This window comes from Lycorma delicatula, chromosome 6 (assembly GCF_047948215.1).
Source record: "Lycorma delicatula isolate Av1 chromosome 6, ASM4794821v1, whole genome shotgun sequence".
NCBI classification, from domain to species: Eukaryota; Metazoa; Arthropoda; class Insecta; order Hemiptera; family Fulgoridae; genus Lycorma; species Lycorma delicatula.
Window position 1 is genome coordinate 37,024,954 of NC_134460.1, and position 20,760 is coordinate 37,045,713.

A 20,760-nucleotide genomic window follows, 5' to 3' on the forward strand; every position below is an offset into this window, starting at 1 on the left:
GAAGACAAAGATCATGACAACCACATAAGATAAGAACATCAGCGTGAGGGCTGGCAACGAGAAAATTGAAGTTGTAGATTTTGTTTCTTGGTTCAAAAATCTTTTGGGATGGAAACTGCATACCTAAAATTAAAAAAAATCTAGCAATTGGTAGGGCTCCCATGAGAGGAATGAACAAAAATATGAAAAAGAAGGACATCAACTTGAAAACAAAATGCAGACTGACCAGCGCAAATATCTTCCCTATTACATCCTTGGCTATAAAACATGGACCATCAAAAAGCTGACAGGTGCAGGATTGATGGGTTTTGAGCTCTGCTGTTGGTGCCATGTGCTAATAATCCTGCGGACGACAAAATAACTAACAAAAATTTTTAGATAAAATCAAGTCCAGTATTTCTTTAGAAAGCCAGATGCTGAAGCTGCGACTATCATACTTAGCTCATGTCATGAGAAAAAATAACTTCTTGGAAAAAGACATCTTATTAGGCAAGATGGACAGAAGACAACTGGGCTGACCAAAAACTGTGGGTTCTTGGTGTGTTCAAAACATTCATATTTTATTGTGTAAAAGAACCTTCAATGTTTATCTTCATTTGTATGAAGTGGTTTTTAGTTACAACCCAACCTATGCCAAAGGAAGTTTAAAGAAAATTGTTTATTTTCTTGGGCAATAAATATCAAAGTTGACATTGGTAATTATTAACTAACATTTTTTGAACAAGAACCATCAATGTTAATGTTGGATTTTCTTGTACTTATCATAAATAGTTTTCTTATTTTAATAAGAAACTGGTGCAGTAACTGGCTGTTACTGCACCAAAATAAATGCCATACTTCTTTGCCACAATTGACTTATGATTTTACTTTTACTATAAAAACAGCTGATGTAACCTAAGGTTACCAAATAAGATACAAGTGCTAAATTTTGTTTTGTACTGTTTTAGAGGTTGATTTGAAATGATAATTTTGTAGCATGTCAAATACCATGCATGTCTGACCGGGATTTGAACCTGGGAACTTTGGATGAAAGACCGAGATGCTACTACTTGCGCCATAGAGGCCAGCAGTGCTAGTTTTATTGTGAATTATTAAAATGTTTACTGGTAAAGTTTTTTAGACTAGAGGTGAAAAAATTATGGAGTTATGTAAGAAAAATGAGGATGTTAAAGATAAATCAGGTATGTTAGAAATAAATGATTTAATTATTTTTTATTTACATTTTGTCATTTCATAATTGTACCAGAGGATATTCTTTCTTTCCATTAAGTTTTAATAAAAATTGCTGACTTAAGTTTAATAATATACATCTACATTGAAACACAATTGTTATTATTTTGAAATGTATGTGCTAAAAAAACAAAATAGATTAAATTTATCACGTTTTCTCAGGAAACATTATTTTAGGTTAGGTTACATTCAGGTAGGTATTAATTAAAGTTAGCTGATATTGCTATCTGCAACTGTAATGTCGTTAATTTCAGGCTTAGATTAATTAGATGAAATAATGTGGATTAATGAAATGAAATGACATGGGAATGATTTCAAGAAATTATAGATCCAGTAGTAGACCTTGACAGAAGAATGTACAGTAGAAATTCCAGTTTCAGGAAACTATTTGTTTCTTTCTGACAATTCTGATTTGTAAATTTCTTCACAGAGTGAACTTAGTTCTGCTAGTGATTGTGATACATCAGATTCTAGGAAAAGGAAATGATTTTCAGACGAAAAAATAAGCCTAATCTTAAAAATATAATGACAATACTATAACAACTGAGTTGTACGAAAATGTAGAAATAAATGGAATCAGCTCATCAGCAGACAGCTCAGAAAAGGAACTTAGGATTAAATCAAGGAAAAAGGTAAGGAATCCAGCTAAGTGAGGCTGAAATATTCATAAAAAGGCAAAAGAACAAGGAGATGAATACCACCTTGTGACTGTTAAATGAAGTGTTCATTAAAAGTGAAAGAAGATCAAAGAAATATTATATTTTCTTCCTTCTACACATTATCTAATGAAAGCCAAAACCAGTTCTTGACAAATACAGTAGAACATAAAAAAAAAAAAAAAATAGAAAGAATTTGTGATAGAGAAATAAATGTAAAAAGCACAATTGTAAAAGACAATTTACTCATAAACATTTTTTACAGATTTCCTCGTAAGTTCTAAATTTTGAGTTTGCCAGTTAATGTATTATGATATAAATTAGCAATGATCTGATCCATAGTTCAGAGAACATGGAAAGTTCCTGGTGTATAAGTCCAGATCAGAGACAACAAAAACACAACTACAAAAACATTTCTGATGAATCATAAAAATATAGTTTCTCCTAGAAGCAAATATTAGTAATTATAATTAATAAATGAGGCAGTAATGATGAAAAAAGGTTTTTATGAGTTTTCAGTTGTTTATAGGTTTGATACTCTTATATTGTAATCTTTTATTATTATGTGCTATTTTAAACAAAGCATTCAAATACATGATAAAAATATAAACAAAAATTTAACTAATATCAAACATTTTTATTAGAAAGTATAAATACCTTAAATGAATTACATATAAAAAAGGCTTTTAATGAATAAATAGTAAATATTGTCCATTTAGAAATCTTAATATTCCACCAGTCATTATGGATAATGCTCCTATCAATTTGTTTTAGCAGAAAAAGTGCTAACAAAAAAGTTAAATCAGACGTAGTAAATTGGTTACAACAAAAAAGTGTACAGTGCAATATGTTACTAAGAAAAGAACAATTTATTCCTCTGTTAGTATTAGACAGACTGGCAAAAAAGCTTTTAAATCTAACTTTCTAAAAATGAAGAAATTTGAAAAAAAAACAGTATAGTTTATCAGTAAAAGATTAGGTTTTGATAGACATTAAAAAAATGGAGAACAAAAATGAAAAAAAAAGAATCTTTACTTATCTTTCAAAATTAAAAGTTAAAAATAACCGGTTTCAAGAAATCAAAGAAAATCTAAGGAAGTAGATACTAAAGAAGAAATTTTGAACTGAAATAATTTCAGAAATGAAATAAAAAATTCAAGAGTTTTCAGGAAATACTAAGAGGAATAAGGGTGAAAATGTATTTAAAAGATAAAGAATCAAAGTTAGTCAAAAATGTAAGAGTACTGGGAGAAAAGAAAACAAAATGCAAAGTAAGTTGTTTTTAATGGTACCAACAAATCACCCAAACGGAAAAAGAAAAAAGTAATAGGCTACAAAAATACTAAATAGTAAAAATTAATAAATAGTTGAGAATTAATTTATACACTAATGTATACTTCAACAGCAATAACAGACTAATAATATAAAAAGTAAAGAATTCTAAATTATAAAGTTCTAAAAGTTAGAAATTCTGAAATGTATAATGTAGTTTATTTCTCAAACATGGTACTGCTGATATGTTATATAAATAAATTAAAAATTAATATAATCCACCTTACCAAAATGTTGATATGTTCTCTAGATCTTTCGGCTTACTTGGAAGCCATCATCAGGAGTTAAGATTAACGTATTAAAGTCAAAGTTTAAAAATCATAGTTAAAATTTAGAAAGTCATGACTGTCCCCGTCCTACTAGTATACTTGCAGTGTACTAGTAATACAGTATATGTAATGCATTAATTTTAACTCCTGATGATTGCTTCCAAGTAAGCCGAAAGATCTAGAGAACGTATCAACGTGGTGGTAAGGTAGATTATATTAACTGTTAATTTATTTGTGTAATATATAGTTTTGTTGTAGCTGGCTAGTGAATGTTTTTAAGTTTTTTAGAAGTGTATAGTTTTAATTGTACCATCATGGGTAACAGTTACACATTATTTTACTAATGTGTGTAATGGCTACAAGTGATAAACAGTACTGCTTGAGAATAATAGCTGTGTTGATAAAACTTTATCTATGCTTTAGTGCATGTCAGTAGGCAATGATTTTAATTTAAAAATGTAAACTTTCGCAATATCACATTAAACAAAATCTATAATAAAATGTTTTTAAAAATTTATTTTAAAACACTCCAAATCATATATGTGTGTCCATCATTAGTGACTGTGTGGTTGTTCTCACACTGACATCAGTTTTTGATACTAATTTTTTTTTTTTTTTTTTTTTTTTTTTTGAGTGATTATTTTTTTTTTAATTCCTTTTCTATAAGTTTGATTTTTTTTTTGATTGAATTTCTTGTTTTTTTATGTCTTTTGTATTTTTAATTAGAGGTTGTGTTTTATTTTATAGTTTAGGTTATATAAGGGGTGATTTAAATTTAGTTCGTTTTTATTATTTGGTTTTTTTATTTATTTTAAGTATGGTTTTTTTTATTTTAATACCTGATTTTATTTGTTTATTGTTGGGTTGAGATGGTTTGGGGCTGGTATCTTATTGTTTAGTTATTTATTATCAAAATAGAGTTTCTTTGTATTCTGGTCTTATTACTTTATTAATGAATCGTATTGGAGATGTATTTTTGATTTTGTGTTTGGGTTTATTTATCAATTTTGGTTCTTTTCATTATATTTTTTATATTAATTTTTTTAATAATGATTTTATTATTTTGGTTTATTTAGTTTTATTTGCTTCTTTTACTAAAAGTGCTCAGTTTTCATTTTGTGTTTGGTTGCCTTCAGCTATAGCAGCTCCTACTCCTGTCTCTTCTTTGGTTCATTCTTCTACTTTAGTAACTTCTGGTGTTTATTTAATTATTCGGTTTAATTATTTTATTTTGTGATACTTATTTTTTAATAGTTATTTCTTTGGTTACAATAGTTTTATCTGGATTTGCTGCTTGTTTAGAAAATGATTTAAAAAAGATTATTGCCTTTTCTACTCTTAGACAATTAGGATTTATATTTTTTACTCTTTCTTTAGGTTCTTTGACTCTTTGTTTTATTCATTTGTTGATTCATGCCTTATTTAAGTCGTTACTTTTTTTGTGTTCTGGAATTTTTATTCATTGTTTTTTAGGTAGTCAAGATATTCGATTTGTAGGTGGGTTGGTAAAGCAATGTCCCTATGTGAGTTCAGCATTTTTTGTTTCTTTAATTTGTTTATGTTTACTTAATTTTTTTTGTTTACTCTAAGGATTTTATTTTAGAGTTTTTTTTTTTATTTGATTATAGAATTTTTTTTTTTTTTTTTTTTTTTTTTTTTGTTGGTGTAACTTTTATTTACAGTTTACGTTTAATTTATAATTTATTTTCTTCCAATTCTTTTTTTCCTTATATTAATTTTTGTTACAGTTTTTTTATAAATATTTCTCTTCTTTTTTTATATTTTTCTTGTTTATTTGTTGGCTCTTTTATGTTTTGGTTATTTGAGGATGATTTTTTTTTTGTTTTGTCTTTTGATTTTAAGTTGATTCCTTTGTTTTTGTTTTTTTTTTGTTTTTTGATGTTTTGACTTTTTTATATTTTTATTTTGGTTTAATTTATTTTTATTTTTTCAGTTCTATGTGATTTTTAAGATTTTATTCTTCAGGTTTTTTTTTAAATCGGTTTTTTAGTTTTTGTTATTTTAGTTATAGATTAGTTGATTCGGGTTGATTAGAATATTTTGTTTCGGGTGGTTTAGTTGGATTTTTGCAATGGTTAGGTTTTTTTTTTTGATAGGTTTACTTTAAATATTCTTAAGTTTTATTTTTTTAATTTTTTTATTTTTTATTTTTTTTGTTCGGATAGCTTAATTAAAAGCCTAACATTGAAATTGTTATTATGAATTTTTTCTCTGGACATTTATAAAATTTATTTATTTAAACATTGAAAGTGTATTGTTTTTTTTAAACTATATAAATAAGAATAAAGTGATTTCACTTGAAAGGTAGTTAGCGGCTCCTTTACTTTTTATTCTTTTAACTGGATATAATCAATTTTTTCATTAACAGTGAATAGCTTCTATTTAGCTTCAGTTAAATTGAGTATGAGGATTATCCTTAAAATTAAGTCGAAATTAATTGTAATTTTACTTCTTTACTCTATTTAAGAGAAATTGATTATTCAATAATTTTTATTTGCAAAGTAAATGTTATATTTAACTATTCTCCTTAATTTCTTCATTCTAGTATTCCTATTTTTCATTCATGTACAAGTCCTATAATTAGAATTAAGATTGTAACTGTTGATGAAATTAGTCATTCTTCTATAATTATTATTTTTGTTGAGAATATTGGTATGATTATTGAAATTTCAATGTCGAAGATTAAGAAGATTGTTGCAATTAAAAAGAAGTGAGTAGAAAACGATTTTCGTGTTGATGATATTTTTGAAAATCCACATTCGAATGGTGAATTTTTTTCTCGTCTTATTTTATTTTTTTTAGAGATTAATATTGTGAATATTATTATTATAATAATGATTGATCTTAGTGAAATTATTGTTATTGTAATTTTGATTATCTTTTTAATTTTATTTAATCTATTAGTTGGAGGCTAATTATACTTTTTGTACTAAAAAAGATTATTATTATTTTCCTCATCAGTAAATTGAAAGATATAGAAATAATCAAATTACGTCTACAAAATGTCAGTATCAGATTGCTGCTTCTAAACCTAGGTGATGTCTGGCTGAAAAATGTATCTTTATGCATCGTACCATTGAGATTATAATGAAGGTTGTTCCCACAATTACATGAATACCGTGGAATCCTGTAGTTAGAAAGAATGATGATCCATAAATTGAGTCTGCTATTGTGAAGGTGGATTGTTGATATTCTCATTTTTGTAGAAATGTAAAGTATAATCCTAAAATGATGGTTAGTATTAATGATTTGTTTGATATTGATAGTTTATTTAATAGGATTCTATGATGTGCTCATGTTACTGTAATTCCTGATGAGATTAAAATAATTGTGTTTAATAGGGGAACTTCTAATGGGTTAAATGGTTTAATAGATTTTGGTCAATTTATTCCGATTTCAATTGATGGTGGTAGTCTTGAGTGAAAGAATATTCAGAAAAATGATACAAAGAATATTATTTCTGAGACAATGAATATAATTATTCCTATTTTTATTAGTGATTTTACTTTATTTGTATGATTTCCTTGAAATGTTGCTTCTCGTGTGATGTCTCGTCATCATAATATTATTGACATTGTTGATAAGGTTAATCCTAATATTATTAAGTTATATTCTTTTGTTTGAGTTCATTTTACAGTTCCTGTTAATACTGTTATTACGTTTATAGATAACATAATTGGCCATGGTCTTTTTGTTACTATGTGAAATGGATGGTTAATTTTTTTTCATAAGGTACTTCTCTAGAATAAAGAGTTACAAGTGTGGCAAATACGTATGCTTGAATTATTGAAATTGCTGTTTCAAATGCTGTTAAGGTTATTTGAATTGGTATAATGAATACTAAGATTTTAATGGATGATGTGTTTCCTAATAGGGTTATTAGTAGGTGACCTGCAATTATATTAGCCGTTAGTCGAACTGCTAGTGAGATTGGTCGAATAAGATTTCCTGTGGTTTCGATTAGAATTATTATTGGTGAAATGGTTGAGGGTGTTCCTTTTGGTAGTATGTGCTTGAATATATCATTTGTGAAGTTTTTTCATCTGTATGTTGTAATTATGTATCTTGTATTATTATCTTGGTAATGCAATTGATATTGATACTACTAAATGACTTGTAGATGTGAATACATAAGGGATTAATCCTACTATATTTCTGATTATGATAAATATAAAGATTGATATTACTATGATTAAAATTTCTTTTTGGTGAGTTATTAATTTAAATTCATTTATTAGTTTTTTTTCTATTATTTTTATTATTATATTTATTCGAGATTTTTTGGTTCAGTATCATTTTGGTAGAATTATTGTTGTTATTATTATAAGTATTCAGTTTCTTTGTAAAAGTTTAGTTATTGGATCAAATGTTGAGAATAGTCTAGTTATCATTTTCAGCTAATATAAAATTTTATTTTTTTTTTATTTTTTATTTTTTATTTGTATTTAGGTTAGTTATAAAGAATAATTTTGTTATGTTTATTATGATTGTGGCTGTTGTTATTATTAATATGATGTTTCATATAATAGGAGATATTTGTGGAATCAAGATGCACATAAAATGTATTTTTTATTTGACAGTTAAATGTTTTTTTTTTTTTTTAACTAGCTTCTTTCATTAAGAGTATTCGATGTTTACTATATTTTGGTTTAAGAGACCATTACTTTCTTTCAGTCACTTAATGTTTATAAATTTTATGTTTTTATTCATTTAATGACTGATTTTATATTAATTCTTTCTATAGTGATTGGTATAAATCTGTGATTTATTCCACAGATTTCTGAGCATTGTCCAAAAAATACTCCTGGGTTTTTAGTTATTAGGCTTATTTGGTTAAGTCGTCCTGGGATTGCGTCTATTTTTACTCCTATTGATGGAATTGTTCAAGAGTGGATTACGTCAGATGATGATACAATTATTCGAATTTGTGTTGAGAATGGGATAATTATTCGGTTGTCTACTTCAATTAGTCGAAATGATGATAAGTCATTTTGTGGTTTTATATATGATTCAAATTCTATTTTTTTAGAGTCTGAATATTCATAAGATCAGTATCATTGATGTCCAATTGTTTTAATAGTAATTGATGGTTTAATTACTTCTTCTATTAGGTATAAGGTTTTAATTGATGGGATGGCGATAAAAATTAAGATAATTGCTGGTATTGTTGTTCAAATTGTTTCTATTAATTGATTTTCTGTTAATATATTATTTGATAATTTATTTTTTGTTATTGTTGCTATTATAATTGTTACTGTTACTGTAATAGATAATAGAATTATTATAGTGTGATCATGGAAATTTAATAGTTGTTCTATAATTGGTCTGGCTCTATTTATTATGTTAAATTTTATTCATGATGATATTTCTAAGGAAATTTTTTAAATTTATTAATGAATTTTAAGTTCATGGCAATTTTCTGCCACTCTTAGAATGGCTTAGATACTAGTGGTAGTTCATTAAAAGAGTGTTCAGGGGGTGGTGTAATTGAAAATCATTCAATTGAGGATGATTTATTGTTTTTAAAGATTGTAATTCGTTTAAATGCTATGGCTTCTCATATGATGAATATGAATATTATAATTCTGATTATTGAAATTAATGATCCCATTGATGAAATTGTGTTTCATGTCATGTAATTGTCTGGGTAATCTGAATATCGTCGTGGTATTCCCGCTAGGCCTAAAAAGTGTTGTGGGAAGAATGTTAGGTTTACTCCTAAAAATATGGTTGAAAATTGAATTTTTAATCATTTTTTATTTATTCTTATACCTGTTATTAGTGGAAATCAGTACTGCTCCTATTGATAATACGTAATGAAAATGGGCTACAACATAGTATGTATCGTGTAAAATTACATCAATTGAAGAGTTGGCTAGAATTACTCCTGTTAATCCTCCAATAGTGAATAGGAATACGAATCCTATAGATCAAATTATTTGGGGTGATTTTTTTTTTTTTGTTATTCCTTGTATAGTGGCCATTCATCTAAAGATTTTAATTCCTGTTGGTACTGCAATAATTATAGTTGCAGAGGTAAAGTATGCTCGTGTGTCAATATCTATACCTACAGTAAATATGTGGTGTGCTCATACAATAAATCCTAAAATTCCAATTGCTAATATTGCATAAATTATTCCTAGATGACCAAATGTTATTATTTTTCCTCTTTCGTTTGTAATAATGTGGGAGATTAATCCGAATCCTGGTAGAATTAAAATATATACTTCTGGATGTCCAAAGAATCAGAATAAGTGTTGATACAAAATTGGGTCTCCCCCTCCTATGGGGTCAAAAAATGAAGTATTAAAGTTTCGATCTGTTAATAGTATTGTGATTGCTCCAGCTAATACTGGTAATGATACTAGTAGTAAAACTGCTGTAATTAGGACTGATCAACAGAAAAGGGGTATTTTTTCTATAGTTATTCCTTTTGGTCGTATATTTATTGTTGTTGAAATAAAATTAATTGCTCCTATGATTGATCTTAATCCTGCAATGTGAAGAGAAAAAATAGTTAGGTCTACTGAAGGTCCTGAATGTGCAATTTGGGCTGAGAGAGGAGGGTAAACAGTTCATCCTGTTCCTGATCCTGACCCTACTATTGATCTTGCAATTAAAAGTGAGATTGATGGTGGTAGTAATCAAAATCTTATGTTATTTATTCGTGGGAATGCCATGTCTGGTGCACCAATTATTATAGGAACTAGTCAGTTTCCAAATCCTACAATTATAATTGGTATAACCATAAAGAAAATTATAATGAATGCATGTGATGTTACAATGGTATTATAGATTTGGTCATTTTTAATTATTGACCCAGGTTGTATTAGTTCTAATCGGATAATTATTCTTCTTATTGTTCCAAGTAGTCTAGCTCAGAGCCCAAAAATAAAATAAAGAGTTCTGATATCTTTATGATTTATTGAAAATATTAATTTATTCATTAAGAATGGGATGGCTGATTTAGGTGATAGATTGTAAATTTATTTAAGGTTTTAAACCTCTCATTATTTGTCTTGTATTCAATTATGATTCTATATTGCAAATATAGAGATGCATTACTTGCTAAGGCTTATTTATAATAATAATTTTAACTTTGAAGGTTAATAGTTTTTTTAACTTAAATCCTTCTTTTTAGTTTAATTTAAAAATTATTATTATTGGAATTCCTATTAAATTTAAGATAATCGGGATAGTTGATTCTTTTTTTATTATTTTTTTTTATTTTTTATTTATTTGATTTGGTTATTGTAGGGATTATTATGTTCAAGTATATGAATGTTGATATAATTGATGAAATTAGTATAATTAATGGAATTGTTGGTGCTATACAAATTGTTGATTTTATAATTATTCATTTTATTAAAAATCCTGTAGTTGGAGGTATACCTCTTATTGATAATGATGAAATTATTAGGGATGTTTTTGTTAAATTTATTTGAGTATTGATTTGGTTTAAAAAATTGATATTATTTTTTTTGAACGTGTTTATTATAGTTAAGTTGATTATGGTGTATATAATTAATAGAAGAATAAATTGTTGTTTTGAAATTATTAATGAAAAGATTATTACTGGTGAATTTGAGATTGATGAGTATGCTATTAATTTTTTTAGTGATGTTTGTTTTATTCCTGAGATTGGTGCCATAATTATTGATATAATTATTGATATTATTATTAGTTTAATTCTGGTTATTTGGGTTGCAATAATTGTGGGAATGATTTTTTGTATAGTTATCATTATTATACATATTTCTCATCTTATTATTTGCATGATTCTTGGTACTCATAGGTGGAATGGGATTATACCTATTTTTATTAAAATTCTCATTATTATTAAAATTCTTTCATTAATGGGGCAGTTAATGATAGCATTAATAATTATTGAGGTTATTATAATTGATGAGGATATTCTTTGAATAATTAAATATTTTATAGATTGTTCATTTATTTTATTTCTTTTTTTTAAAAGGGGTAGAAAAGAAATTAAATTAATTTCTATAGATATTCATGAGAATATTATTCTGTTGGAGGATATTGTTATGATAATTCTTACGGTTATTGTTGTGATAAATATTGTTTTTGATAAATTTATTTTAATTAAAAAGAGAATTTATTCATCGATGGGGTATGAACCCATAAGCTTAATTTAGCTTATCTGTTTGTAAAAGGATGTGTGATGCATTAAGAATTTTGATTTCTTCAGTTTCAGTTTAATTCTGGATTTTACAATTTAGCATGAGTGAGGTTTCACTTAATTTACTTCATCAAAGTAATCCTTTAATCAGGCATCTTGCTTGAGTATAAAAATCCATTGTTTTTTTTCCTTTTTTTTTTTTATATATCATTTTTTTTTATACGGTACATTATTTGCTTATTTGGTTTTTTTTTAATTTTTTTGCAATTTTTTGCAATTTGAGTTTAATTTTTCAACAAAAATTTTTTCGTTATAATAAGATATTTATATTATATCATTCAATTGATTAATTATTATGTTACAAAAAAGAAAAAAGATAGTTATATTATAATATATATATTATATATAGTAATATATTTATTTAAATATATCTATTTCTCCCTTTAATACTTAATCTTATTAAATATAATATTTTAATTCATAAGTGTTATATAAATTAAAAAATTTATTATATAATAGATAACCTCTTATATTTAAATAAAGATTTTAATATAATATAGATTTTTATTTTAATGTAAAATAGTTTTTGTAAAGATAATCATCTAAAATAAATTATTTAATTAAATGCATCAATAAGATATTTAATAAAAATCATTTTTAATTTTAATTAAATACTTATTTTATAAGGATTTAATTAAAATCAACTTTTAATTAAATTAAATAGGATTTTATTAAAAATAATTTTATTCATTCAAATAAATTTTAAAGTTTAAAAAACCTAAGGAATATAATTATATTATAATAAGTGTATTTAAAAATATATAATTATTAAAAAAAAAAAAAACCTCATGGTTTAATTCTTATCTTAAGGTTTAGTTTGGTAAAATAATTACATATGTTTTATTTAAGTATTTATTTTGGTTCTTTAAAAACAAATTTATTATTATACTATTGTTATTTATGATGTTAAGATTATTGTTGTTTAAGTTTACTTTTATATATTTTGAACCATTGTTTTTTTTTTTATAGAAAATTATGATTATGTTAGGGGTAGCTTTATCTTATATTTGTGTGGCTTTTAGATATCAACTTTTAAGTTTACTTATATTTATTTTAACTACTGTTTTTTTATTTAAATTAGATAATGTTAGGGGTAGCTTTATTTAATATTTATTTTTCTTAAATTATTAGCTTTTGATTTTATTGACTGGTTTAAGCTATAATTTATTTAACTTCAGTTAGGGGTAGCTTGAAGTTGTATTTGCACAAGGGAGGAGATCCTTTTTTGAATGTAATTTGTTTAATTTGTTGTTTAAAATTTTGTAGTTAAGGTCCCCTTTAAATATAGTTTTAAAAAAAATTTGATTTTTGTTTTAAAATTTGGCTTTAAATTTATAACGCATGTAAATTTTTGTTAGGTTAAATATCCTTAATGGTTAATTTTTATTTTCAGTGTTAAGGCTTTTTAATTTTATTTTTTAATTTAAGTTATATTTTTTAGAACCAAAAAATGTTGTGCCAGCATTTGCGGTTATTCCTCAGGTTCAAGTTAATTTTTTTAGAATTTAGTCTTATTTGGTTTTAATATTTTGTATTTAGGTGAAATTTTTACAATAAATTTTTTTTTTCTATGTAAATTTGAATTTAAACCAGGATTAGATACCCTGTTATTCTTAATTAGTAATTTTTTTCTAAGGTAGTATATTTTTTATAATTGAAATTTAATAGATCTGGCGGTTTTTAAATCTTTTTAGAGGAACCTGTAATTTAAATGATATTCCACGATTTTTTGTACCTTTTTTTTCTTGTATATCTCTGTCGTTGAGTGTAATGAAAATTTATTTTCTTTTTCTTTTTAAAGATTTATGTTAGGTCAAGATGCAGTTATAAGAAGGTTATTATGGGTTACATTAATTTTTGTTTTTTGATTTTTTAATTTGATTAAATCTGAATTTGGATTTAATAGTAATTTTTAATTACTTTGATAAAATATTAACTAAAATATTACTTTGATATGAAACAGGCAATAAACATGGAAAATTTTTCTACTAATTAGAGCAGAAAGTTAAATGAATAAATCTATGATATAAAAAATACCAACTATCCAGTTAATCGGGCAGATCTTTAAATAAAAAGAGTAATTAAGTTGCAAAAACATAAAATTTATTCTACAAAATCAGTAGAAAATGACAGACACTGGTAAGTAATTAAAATAAATACGATATAGCCAGGAAATTAATATAACCTTAAAAAGGTATTTTAAAATCGTATTATAAAAGCCTTATAAAGGCTTATTTTAGAAATGAAAATAATACAAAACCGTAAAAACATTAGCATAGATAGAATTACATTTAATCTTTTTCCATTCTTTCCTCACCATTAGTTTATTTTCTTTAATTATCAAAGAATTTAAAAAACAATAACAAAAAACTAATCAATAAAATTAGTAAGACATACAAACAAAGATAAGTAAAATAAATAAATAATCCACTATCAAATTTTAATCAAAAAACTAAAAGACAATATCAAAATTATCACATAAATTCAAATATACTTGTTTTACATAGCAATTTTATGAAGTTAAACTGCACTAACTTAGTAAAACTTTGTTTTAAATTACTTCAGTGTACAGTGAGTAACAAACTTACCTATCAAGAATTTCAAGATTATCCACACGAGCAACCACTGTCTCTCGAGGCGGTGTTAAATGTCCTACTAGAAGAGCAATGATCCCTAAAAGAAGAAGATTAATGCCTCCCCACAGCCCAACTTTAAACCAACAATTTCGCCAGCGTCTTTTACCAGGTTCAACAACAAATTCAAAATCATCCTGTTGAATAAAAATATAATTTTTACATTAAATAAAGTCAACAATACGGTTGAATAAGCATTATTAAAACACACACACACACAAACCACACACAAAAAAAAATTATTAAACTATCCAATTCCCATATTAAAGAAAGTAAATCAGTGAATAATGCAGCATACAAGGTTTATTATAAGTGAAATTGGAACTATAAGAAATCATACTATACATATAATTTTTCTCATTTGGTTTATATAATATTTTTTTATGTGTGATTCAACTAGTGACAGGAAAATCTTAAAAATTATTTTGATATGGGAATTCAGATCCTTGACAAAAAGGATCTCCATTTTTTTTGTATTTACTTTAAATAATAATATTATAAGAGCTGGAATTATTTTTTTATGATCATAAATCTATAAAATAATTTATTAATAACAGCTGTTTATACATTTTTTTTTTTAAAATAAAACCTCATTTATATATAGTTTGTATTAATACCATCACTTGCAGTTTATTTTTTTAAATAAAAAATTTCCCTCTGTTAAACAGTTCACAAATAGCACAATATAATGTACTTATAAGTATGCTTGTATTTGAATTCAAACAATTATAGCAATTTTTGTTTTATTTATAAGGGAACTATGGTAATAACTGAAAAAAGGGAAACATTCAAACATTTTTTAACTTTACTAAAATATTTTGGACAAACTGTGTAGGTGTCGCTATGTGATTTGTCACTTGCTGCCCAATATCTCTCTCTTTCTTTCTACCTGATACCTGTAACATTGTATATCAACCATACTAAAGATATTTCCTCCTTTTCTTTTCACAAAATAGAATCCATTTTATTTTTCAGTCCTTCATTGAAATTTTTGCTACAAATATATATATATATTAGATAATAATACTAATTACAGTACTAAAAAAGAGTATTATTACCTTTACAATTGTGTATTAAACTATTAAATTACCCTTGTCATGTTAATTTCTTTGAAAGTAATGCATATTAATAAAATTAAGAGGTGTTTTTATGAAAACTTATTGCCCAGTATTTAAAAATAGCAATTACTTCAAATCTAAATTAAACCTATTGTGAAATAAACCAGCATACAGACAAGTGTTGACACATTAGCTGTGAATGTTTCCAATAAAGTGAAATAGTTAACAAACTAATCAAAATGTATGACTTCTAACATAAATAACAATTACCTTAAACTAAATATAAGTTGACATCTACAAAATAATAGTTTCAGTTATTTATGCATATTTTCCATTTACATTTATGTACAGTGTTTCAACTGTGTTGGTGGTGTCTGTTTTCTAGATTTGTGGTAGCATATCTGTGTATAGAATAAGTTAGAGTAAGAGTTTATCTTTTTCTATTAACTTTATTTTAATTTTATACAAAATGAATGAACTTAAATCCACACTGAAACAAAAAATTAAATCATCAGACTTGAGAGGTAAACAATAATTTGTATAACTTCATGATAAAACAAGTAGATAGATTTGGAAAATTGGAGAAAAACTATCGGCAAATTATTTCAGTTCAAAAGCGTGGAGAAAGAAGAGCAGCTAAGTGTAAGTAAACTGACTGCAAGTTTAGAGTAAGGAAACATAAAAAAATATTTATTAAAGAGATTACAGCAAAACCCATCAGAAGCTTTTCTTTCTTTACACCATACAGAACATGAATCATGAAAAATCTGTCACAGGGTTAGATGATTCCAACATGGGTGAAGCGATAAGAAGCGTAAATCAATTTCACAACATACATAAGCAGATAAAGAAATAAGTATGAGTAACTCAAATTTAAGTATCAGGTACATTTAATTTTGAAATTTTGTAATTCAATTCTAATTAATTTATTTGGTTATTAATACTACTTTACTTGTAAAATTATAATATACATAAAACTACTACTACTGAAAACAATTATTGTACAATAGTCAATTTGCAAATACATTGTACCACAAAAAAATGCTGGAATCATATATTATATTAAAAGAACAGTAGAATATCAGCTGGGACAGGTTCCATTGGATAACTAGTAAGCTTCAAATTTCATGCCAATACCTAAACGGATTTTGATAAGTTATTTGTAATCAAATATAAAAGCTGTTAATAAAATAAAATATATAAAAATAATTACCTGAATATATTCTCCGCTATTAAGAACCTCACTGTCAGGTGGATAATAGAAACTATTAATATAACTCCTTATTCCAAAATATCTAGGAGCAGGATTTGGAAGAGTTTCTTCAGTCTTTATTATATTTTGTTTTACTGGTTTACTACGTTTTGTTTTTAATATACCTTTTAAATATCTATTTTCTTTTTGTTTTTTTAAAATTTCTTCTTTTTTGTTTTCAGTAATGTTTTTTGAATCGTTATCATCGTCATCGTGCGCTGAAGATTTACTACAACTATTGGAAAAACTAACACCATCTTTAATATTACGTTTTTTATTTAGTATTCCATTTTCTTGTTCAGGAGATGAATTTTCTGATTCTTCTTTGATATCATTTAATTCACTTCTACAAATATCCTTACCATTTATTTTACACTCCTTTTTATTTTCCCCAACCATTATATTTACATTTATGTTACATGTCTTGATAACCTGAAAGAAAGAAAAAGAATAAATAGACTTTAAAATTAAAAAAAAAAAAGCTTAACATTCTAATAATATAGGTCATTAAGTTCATTTTTTTATTTTATTATTGCAGAAACTGGAGGCCTGAATTTAGCCAATAGATACTTCAAACATTACTTTGACTGAACATCCCAGACAGGCACAAAGGAACTGCCTTTGTGCCTGTCTGGGATGTTCCATCCTGCCAAGCTCTCTCAAGAATTGTGCACCAGAATTCATTGCATGAATAGTATCTATAACAGTAATACATAATCAGTATGGTGGCCTACCCAATTGCCTGTTTACATATTCAAGGATGAAGGAATCAAGGAGAAAGAGGAGGATAGAGGGAAAGAGGATTGTCTCAATCATATAATAACTGCAGATCTCTCGTATATTTACATTAACTACACTGTTTCATAAATAGCTGTTCTGAATCCAGATAAGACTAACTGCCAAATTATTTGCAACTTGTTTAAAAACAGTAAATTATTTTGGCAGCTTTAGATTTAGTAAAATATTTTGACCATTTATGAAATAAACAAATAAAAATTATTTTATCATTAAATCATAAATAAGCACTAAATAAAATTTAATAACTTTATATCAGTATTGAAAGAATAAGATTATGATTTTCTTTTTATTCACTTCTTTCACTGGGCTAGAGATGTCAATCAAGTGTGTTCAATACTAGAAAAAACATTTAAAGAAATTTAGTTCTGCTAAACAGACCTCAGATCTTTCTTGAATTTTACTTTTTATGCGAACAATAACTGCAAATATGTTTATTATAAAGAGATTTTATCTAAAACATGATTTTTCAAACATACTTTTTATGGCTGAATCCTGGAGTTTTATACTAAACCAAATCTTCTAGTAAAATATCTTCAAGACAAATATTCTACTGTCATCACATATAATTTCAATAGTGTACAGATGAGTCAAGTTATTAAATCAAAAATATGGATAGGACAGTTGCACAGGCAGAAAATCATTCTGGGAAAAGAAGTCAAAATTTCAAAATCCATATATTTGCAAGACCTGTGGTAATTATTATTATTAAATGTACAGTGATATGAGGCTAATTCTATATTAAAGGTATAGTTTAACAATTAATTTAGTTTTATTTCTTGTCTTGTCTACATCTAGCTAATCTTTTACAACTGATTTTTAATAAATCTTAACATGTATTTTCACCCATCCAAGGAGGAATTGCATCAAAGTTATTTTTTAAACTTGTAAATCTTTGGAATCAATTAAATGAACTTGACATCAACTGATGGCATCCTTATTTCAGAAAATTTTATTTTTCAAGATGTTGCTCGAATCTACTCCACTGAGATGTGAAACTATCAAGTTATGAAGAGATACAGCATACAACATACAATTAGATCATTAAATTATTTTAATTTCTGCAATTTTGCTGGTTTACGATGTAATATTTTTTGTTTTGCTGGTTTGCTAGGGCACATTGGTCCAAGTGAAATTTCAGTGGTCACATACTGAGTGTTCAAAACTCCCTTTATACTCTCCAGATCAGTCTATCTGTCATGTTCATTGGCCTCTGTATGTAAAGAAAATTATATGTATGTGGATGTCATTCATTTCTAATGTCTAAATTTTGTCTTTTACAGTTTACATTGGTTAGTTAATAGTTAAAGGTTTATTATCTCTGTCTATTTCTATGTGCGCGTGCATGTGTATGTGCACATGAGTGAAGAGTATTACAATATGTTATTGTAAATATATATATATATATATATATATATATAACCACTGAAGATTATATATTTTTAGTGAAGCATGTTTTTAAAACAGATAATATACACATTTTCTTCAAGAAGACTCTCTTCTTGAAGAAAGTCTAATTGGGTCTTGAGAGTGTCTGAAATGGAAACTCCTACATAAAACTGTGATTATTTTTGTATATAGGCTTCATCGTAGGTGCACCAAAAAGAAACTGACAAAGTGATAGAATCAACTTTTCAAAATGTCTAATATATTGTTGCTAAGTTCTGTGAAATCATTGAAAAAAAAATTTGCACAAGATAAAGAAGTCAGTGGAGGAACAACAACCAAGAATGAAAGAAAGAATTTATTTTATTTTACTAACAGGGGTTAATTTTTCAAGAATATCAAGTAACAGGACATTTAAAAAAAAGTGGAATATTGGTGAATGGTCTAAACATCTAATTAACAAAACGAAACTACCTTGGTATATAGTTACAAAACTTTTGATTCTGGACTACAGAAAATTCACACACCATTTAAAAATTACTAACATATTCTGAGAAAGATGGTGTTTAAACAGGAATTTCAAGTCAACAATTTGTAAACTCTGCATATTTTGAAAACATCATAGCAAACAAAATTATTATTCAGGGTTCTGTATCCATTCAATAGAAAACTTGAAATGAGCAAAATGCTGAATGGATATTTTCAAGAAGATGATGTTTGAATTTCTATAGTACTATTGCAAAGTATCTTTGACAATTTTATTTCAAAGGGACTTTAGCCATGATCACCTGAGTTAAGTCATACCTTTGGGTAGCAACAAAAATAGCTGGTATATATGAACTGAGAACAGTATTGTTCTCAAGCATTGTACAAATTGTATATAAGGCAATTGAAAACAGACATCTCCACTTAAACTCTTTCCATATATAAAATATTATTTGTAATATGTTCAACTGCAAGGATAGAAGAGTTACATCATTTCACAAACGAGAGAGATTAACTTTCAGCAGTTAATATAAAGATAAATTTCATTTTAGTAGCTTTCTTATTAAAATAGTATTCCTGAAATGTTTCAAACTTAGTGAAAAAACACAAATTCCTCTATACCTGTTATTATAAAATTGAATTTTTTAATGTACTCCCCCACCTATGATGTAAAGGATCTTGTTGGTGGTAATTGGGCTTGTATCCTGGGTGCTATGGTAGTAGCTTAAAAAAGCTGCTTTGGTAGGGCCTTTCAAACCAGACAAATCAGAAATCAGGGGGTAGAGTAAATATTTCATAAAAATGTCTGTTCCCCATGTTAGGAGTGGCTTCTGATCGTGTCTATTCAGTATATTAAGAGTGGCTGTGATCAGTGTCTCTTCCTTATGTTATAGACAACCGATCAATAGGTGGAATGCAACAGAATATCACAGCTCAATGTTCTCTAAGTTTTAGCATATGGCACAGTTTTCTTCTGTTAAATGTTACAGAGGTACAGAATTGCTTTCCATTTGGATTTCTAGGGAAATAAATAAGAAATGGAAATCAGATTCCAGCGAGGAATCAACTAGAGATGTGATTTACAATAAACATGAAATGTGTGAACAAAGATGTGAGTAGGTTGTTGGAATGTCCTTATACACAAACAACCTATTCAAAATTTTTTTTAAATATCCTTATTTCTGTAAGGAGGAAATTTAAAAATAAAAATAAACAGAATGGATATAATTGGGTTAAGTGAAGTGAAGTGGGGAGGAATGATGGTATGAACAGTGATGTTACAATGTATTATTCAGGAAATAAAAAAGGAAGAAATGGCATAAGAATCATTTTAAATAAAGTAGCAAAATGTGTATAAAAATCTCTTTCTTATTAATGGGTTTAATTGGTATCACGAAAGCAACAAACCCATAGGAATTGCTTTTTAATATGTCAACAAGATC

At 26.2% G+C, this 20,760-nt stretch overlaps 1 protein-coding gene and 2 pseudogenes across 8 annotated transcripts in view; all 3 read right to left on the reverse strand.

Annotated features, from left to right (window-relative positions):
* The window catches only part of LOC142326990 (uncharacterized), a 201,380-nt gene that overhangs the window by 19,387 nt on the left and 161,233 nt on the right, over positions 1 to 20,760 (reverse strand). For all 8 annotated transcript variants that reach the window (XM_075369725.1, XM_075369732.1, XM_075369730.1 and 5 more), the window contains 2 exons: positions 16,613 to 17,083; positions 14,297 to 14,478 (listed from right to left, as the gene is read on the reverse strand). In XM_075369725.1, the coding sequence (XP_075225840.1) occupies positions 14,297 to 14,478; positions 16,613 to 17,083 (653 nt within the window). The remainder of the gene's footprint in view (positions 1 to 14,296; positions 14,479 to 16,612; positions 17,084 to 20,760) is intronic.
* LOC142326508 (ATP synthase subunit a-like) lies at positions 7,206 to 7,794 on the reverse strand (annotated as a pseudogene).
* Positions 7,950 to 8,844, reverse strand: LOC142326509 (cytochrome c oxidase subunit 2-like; annotated as a pseudogene).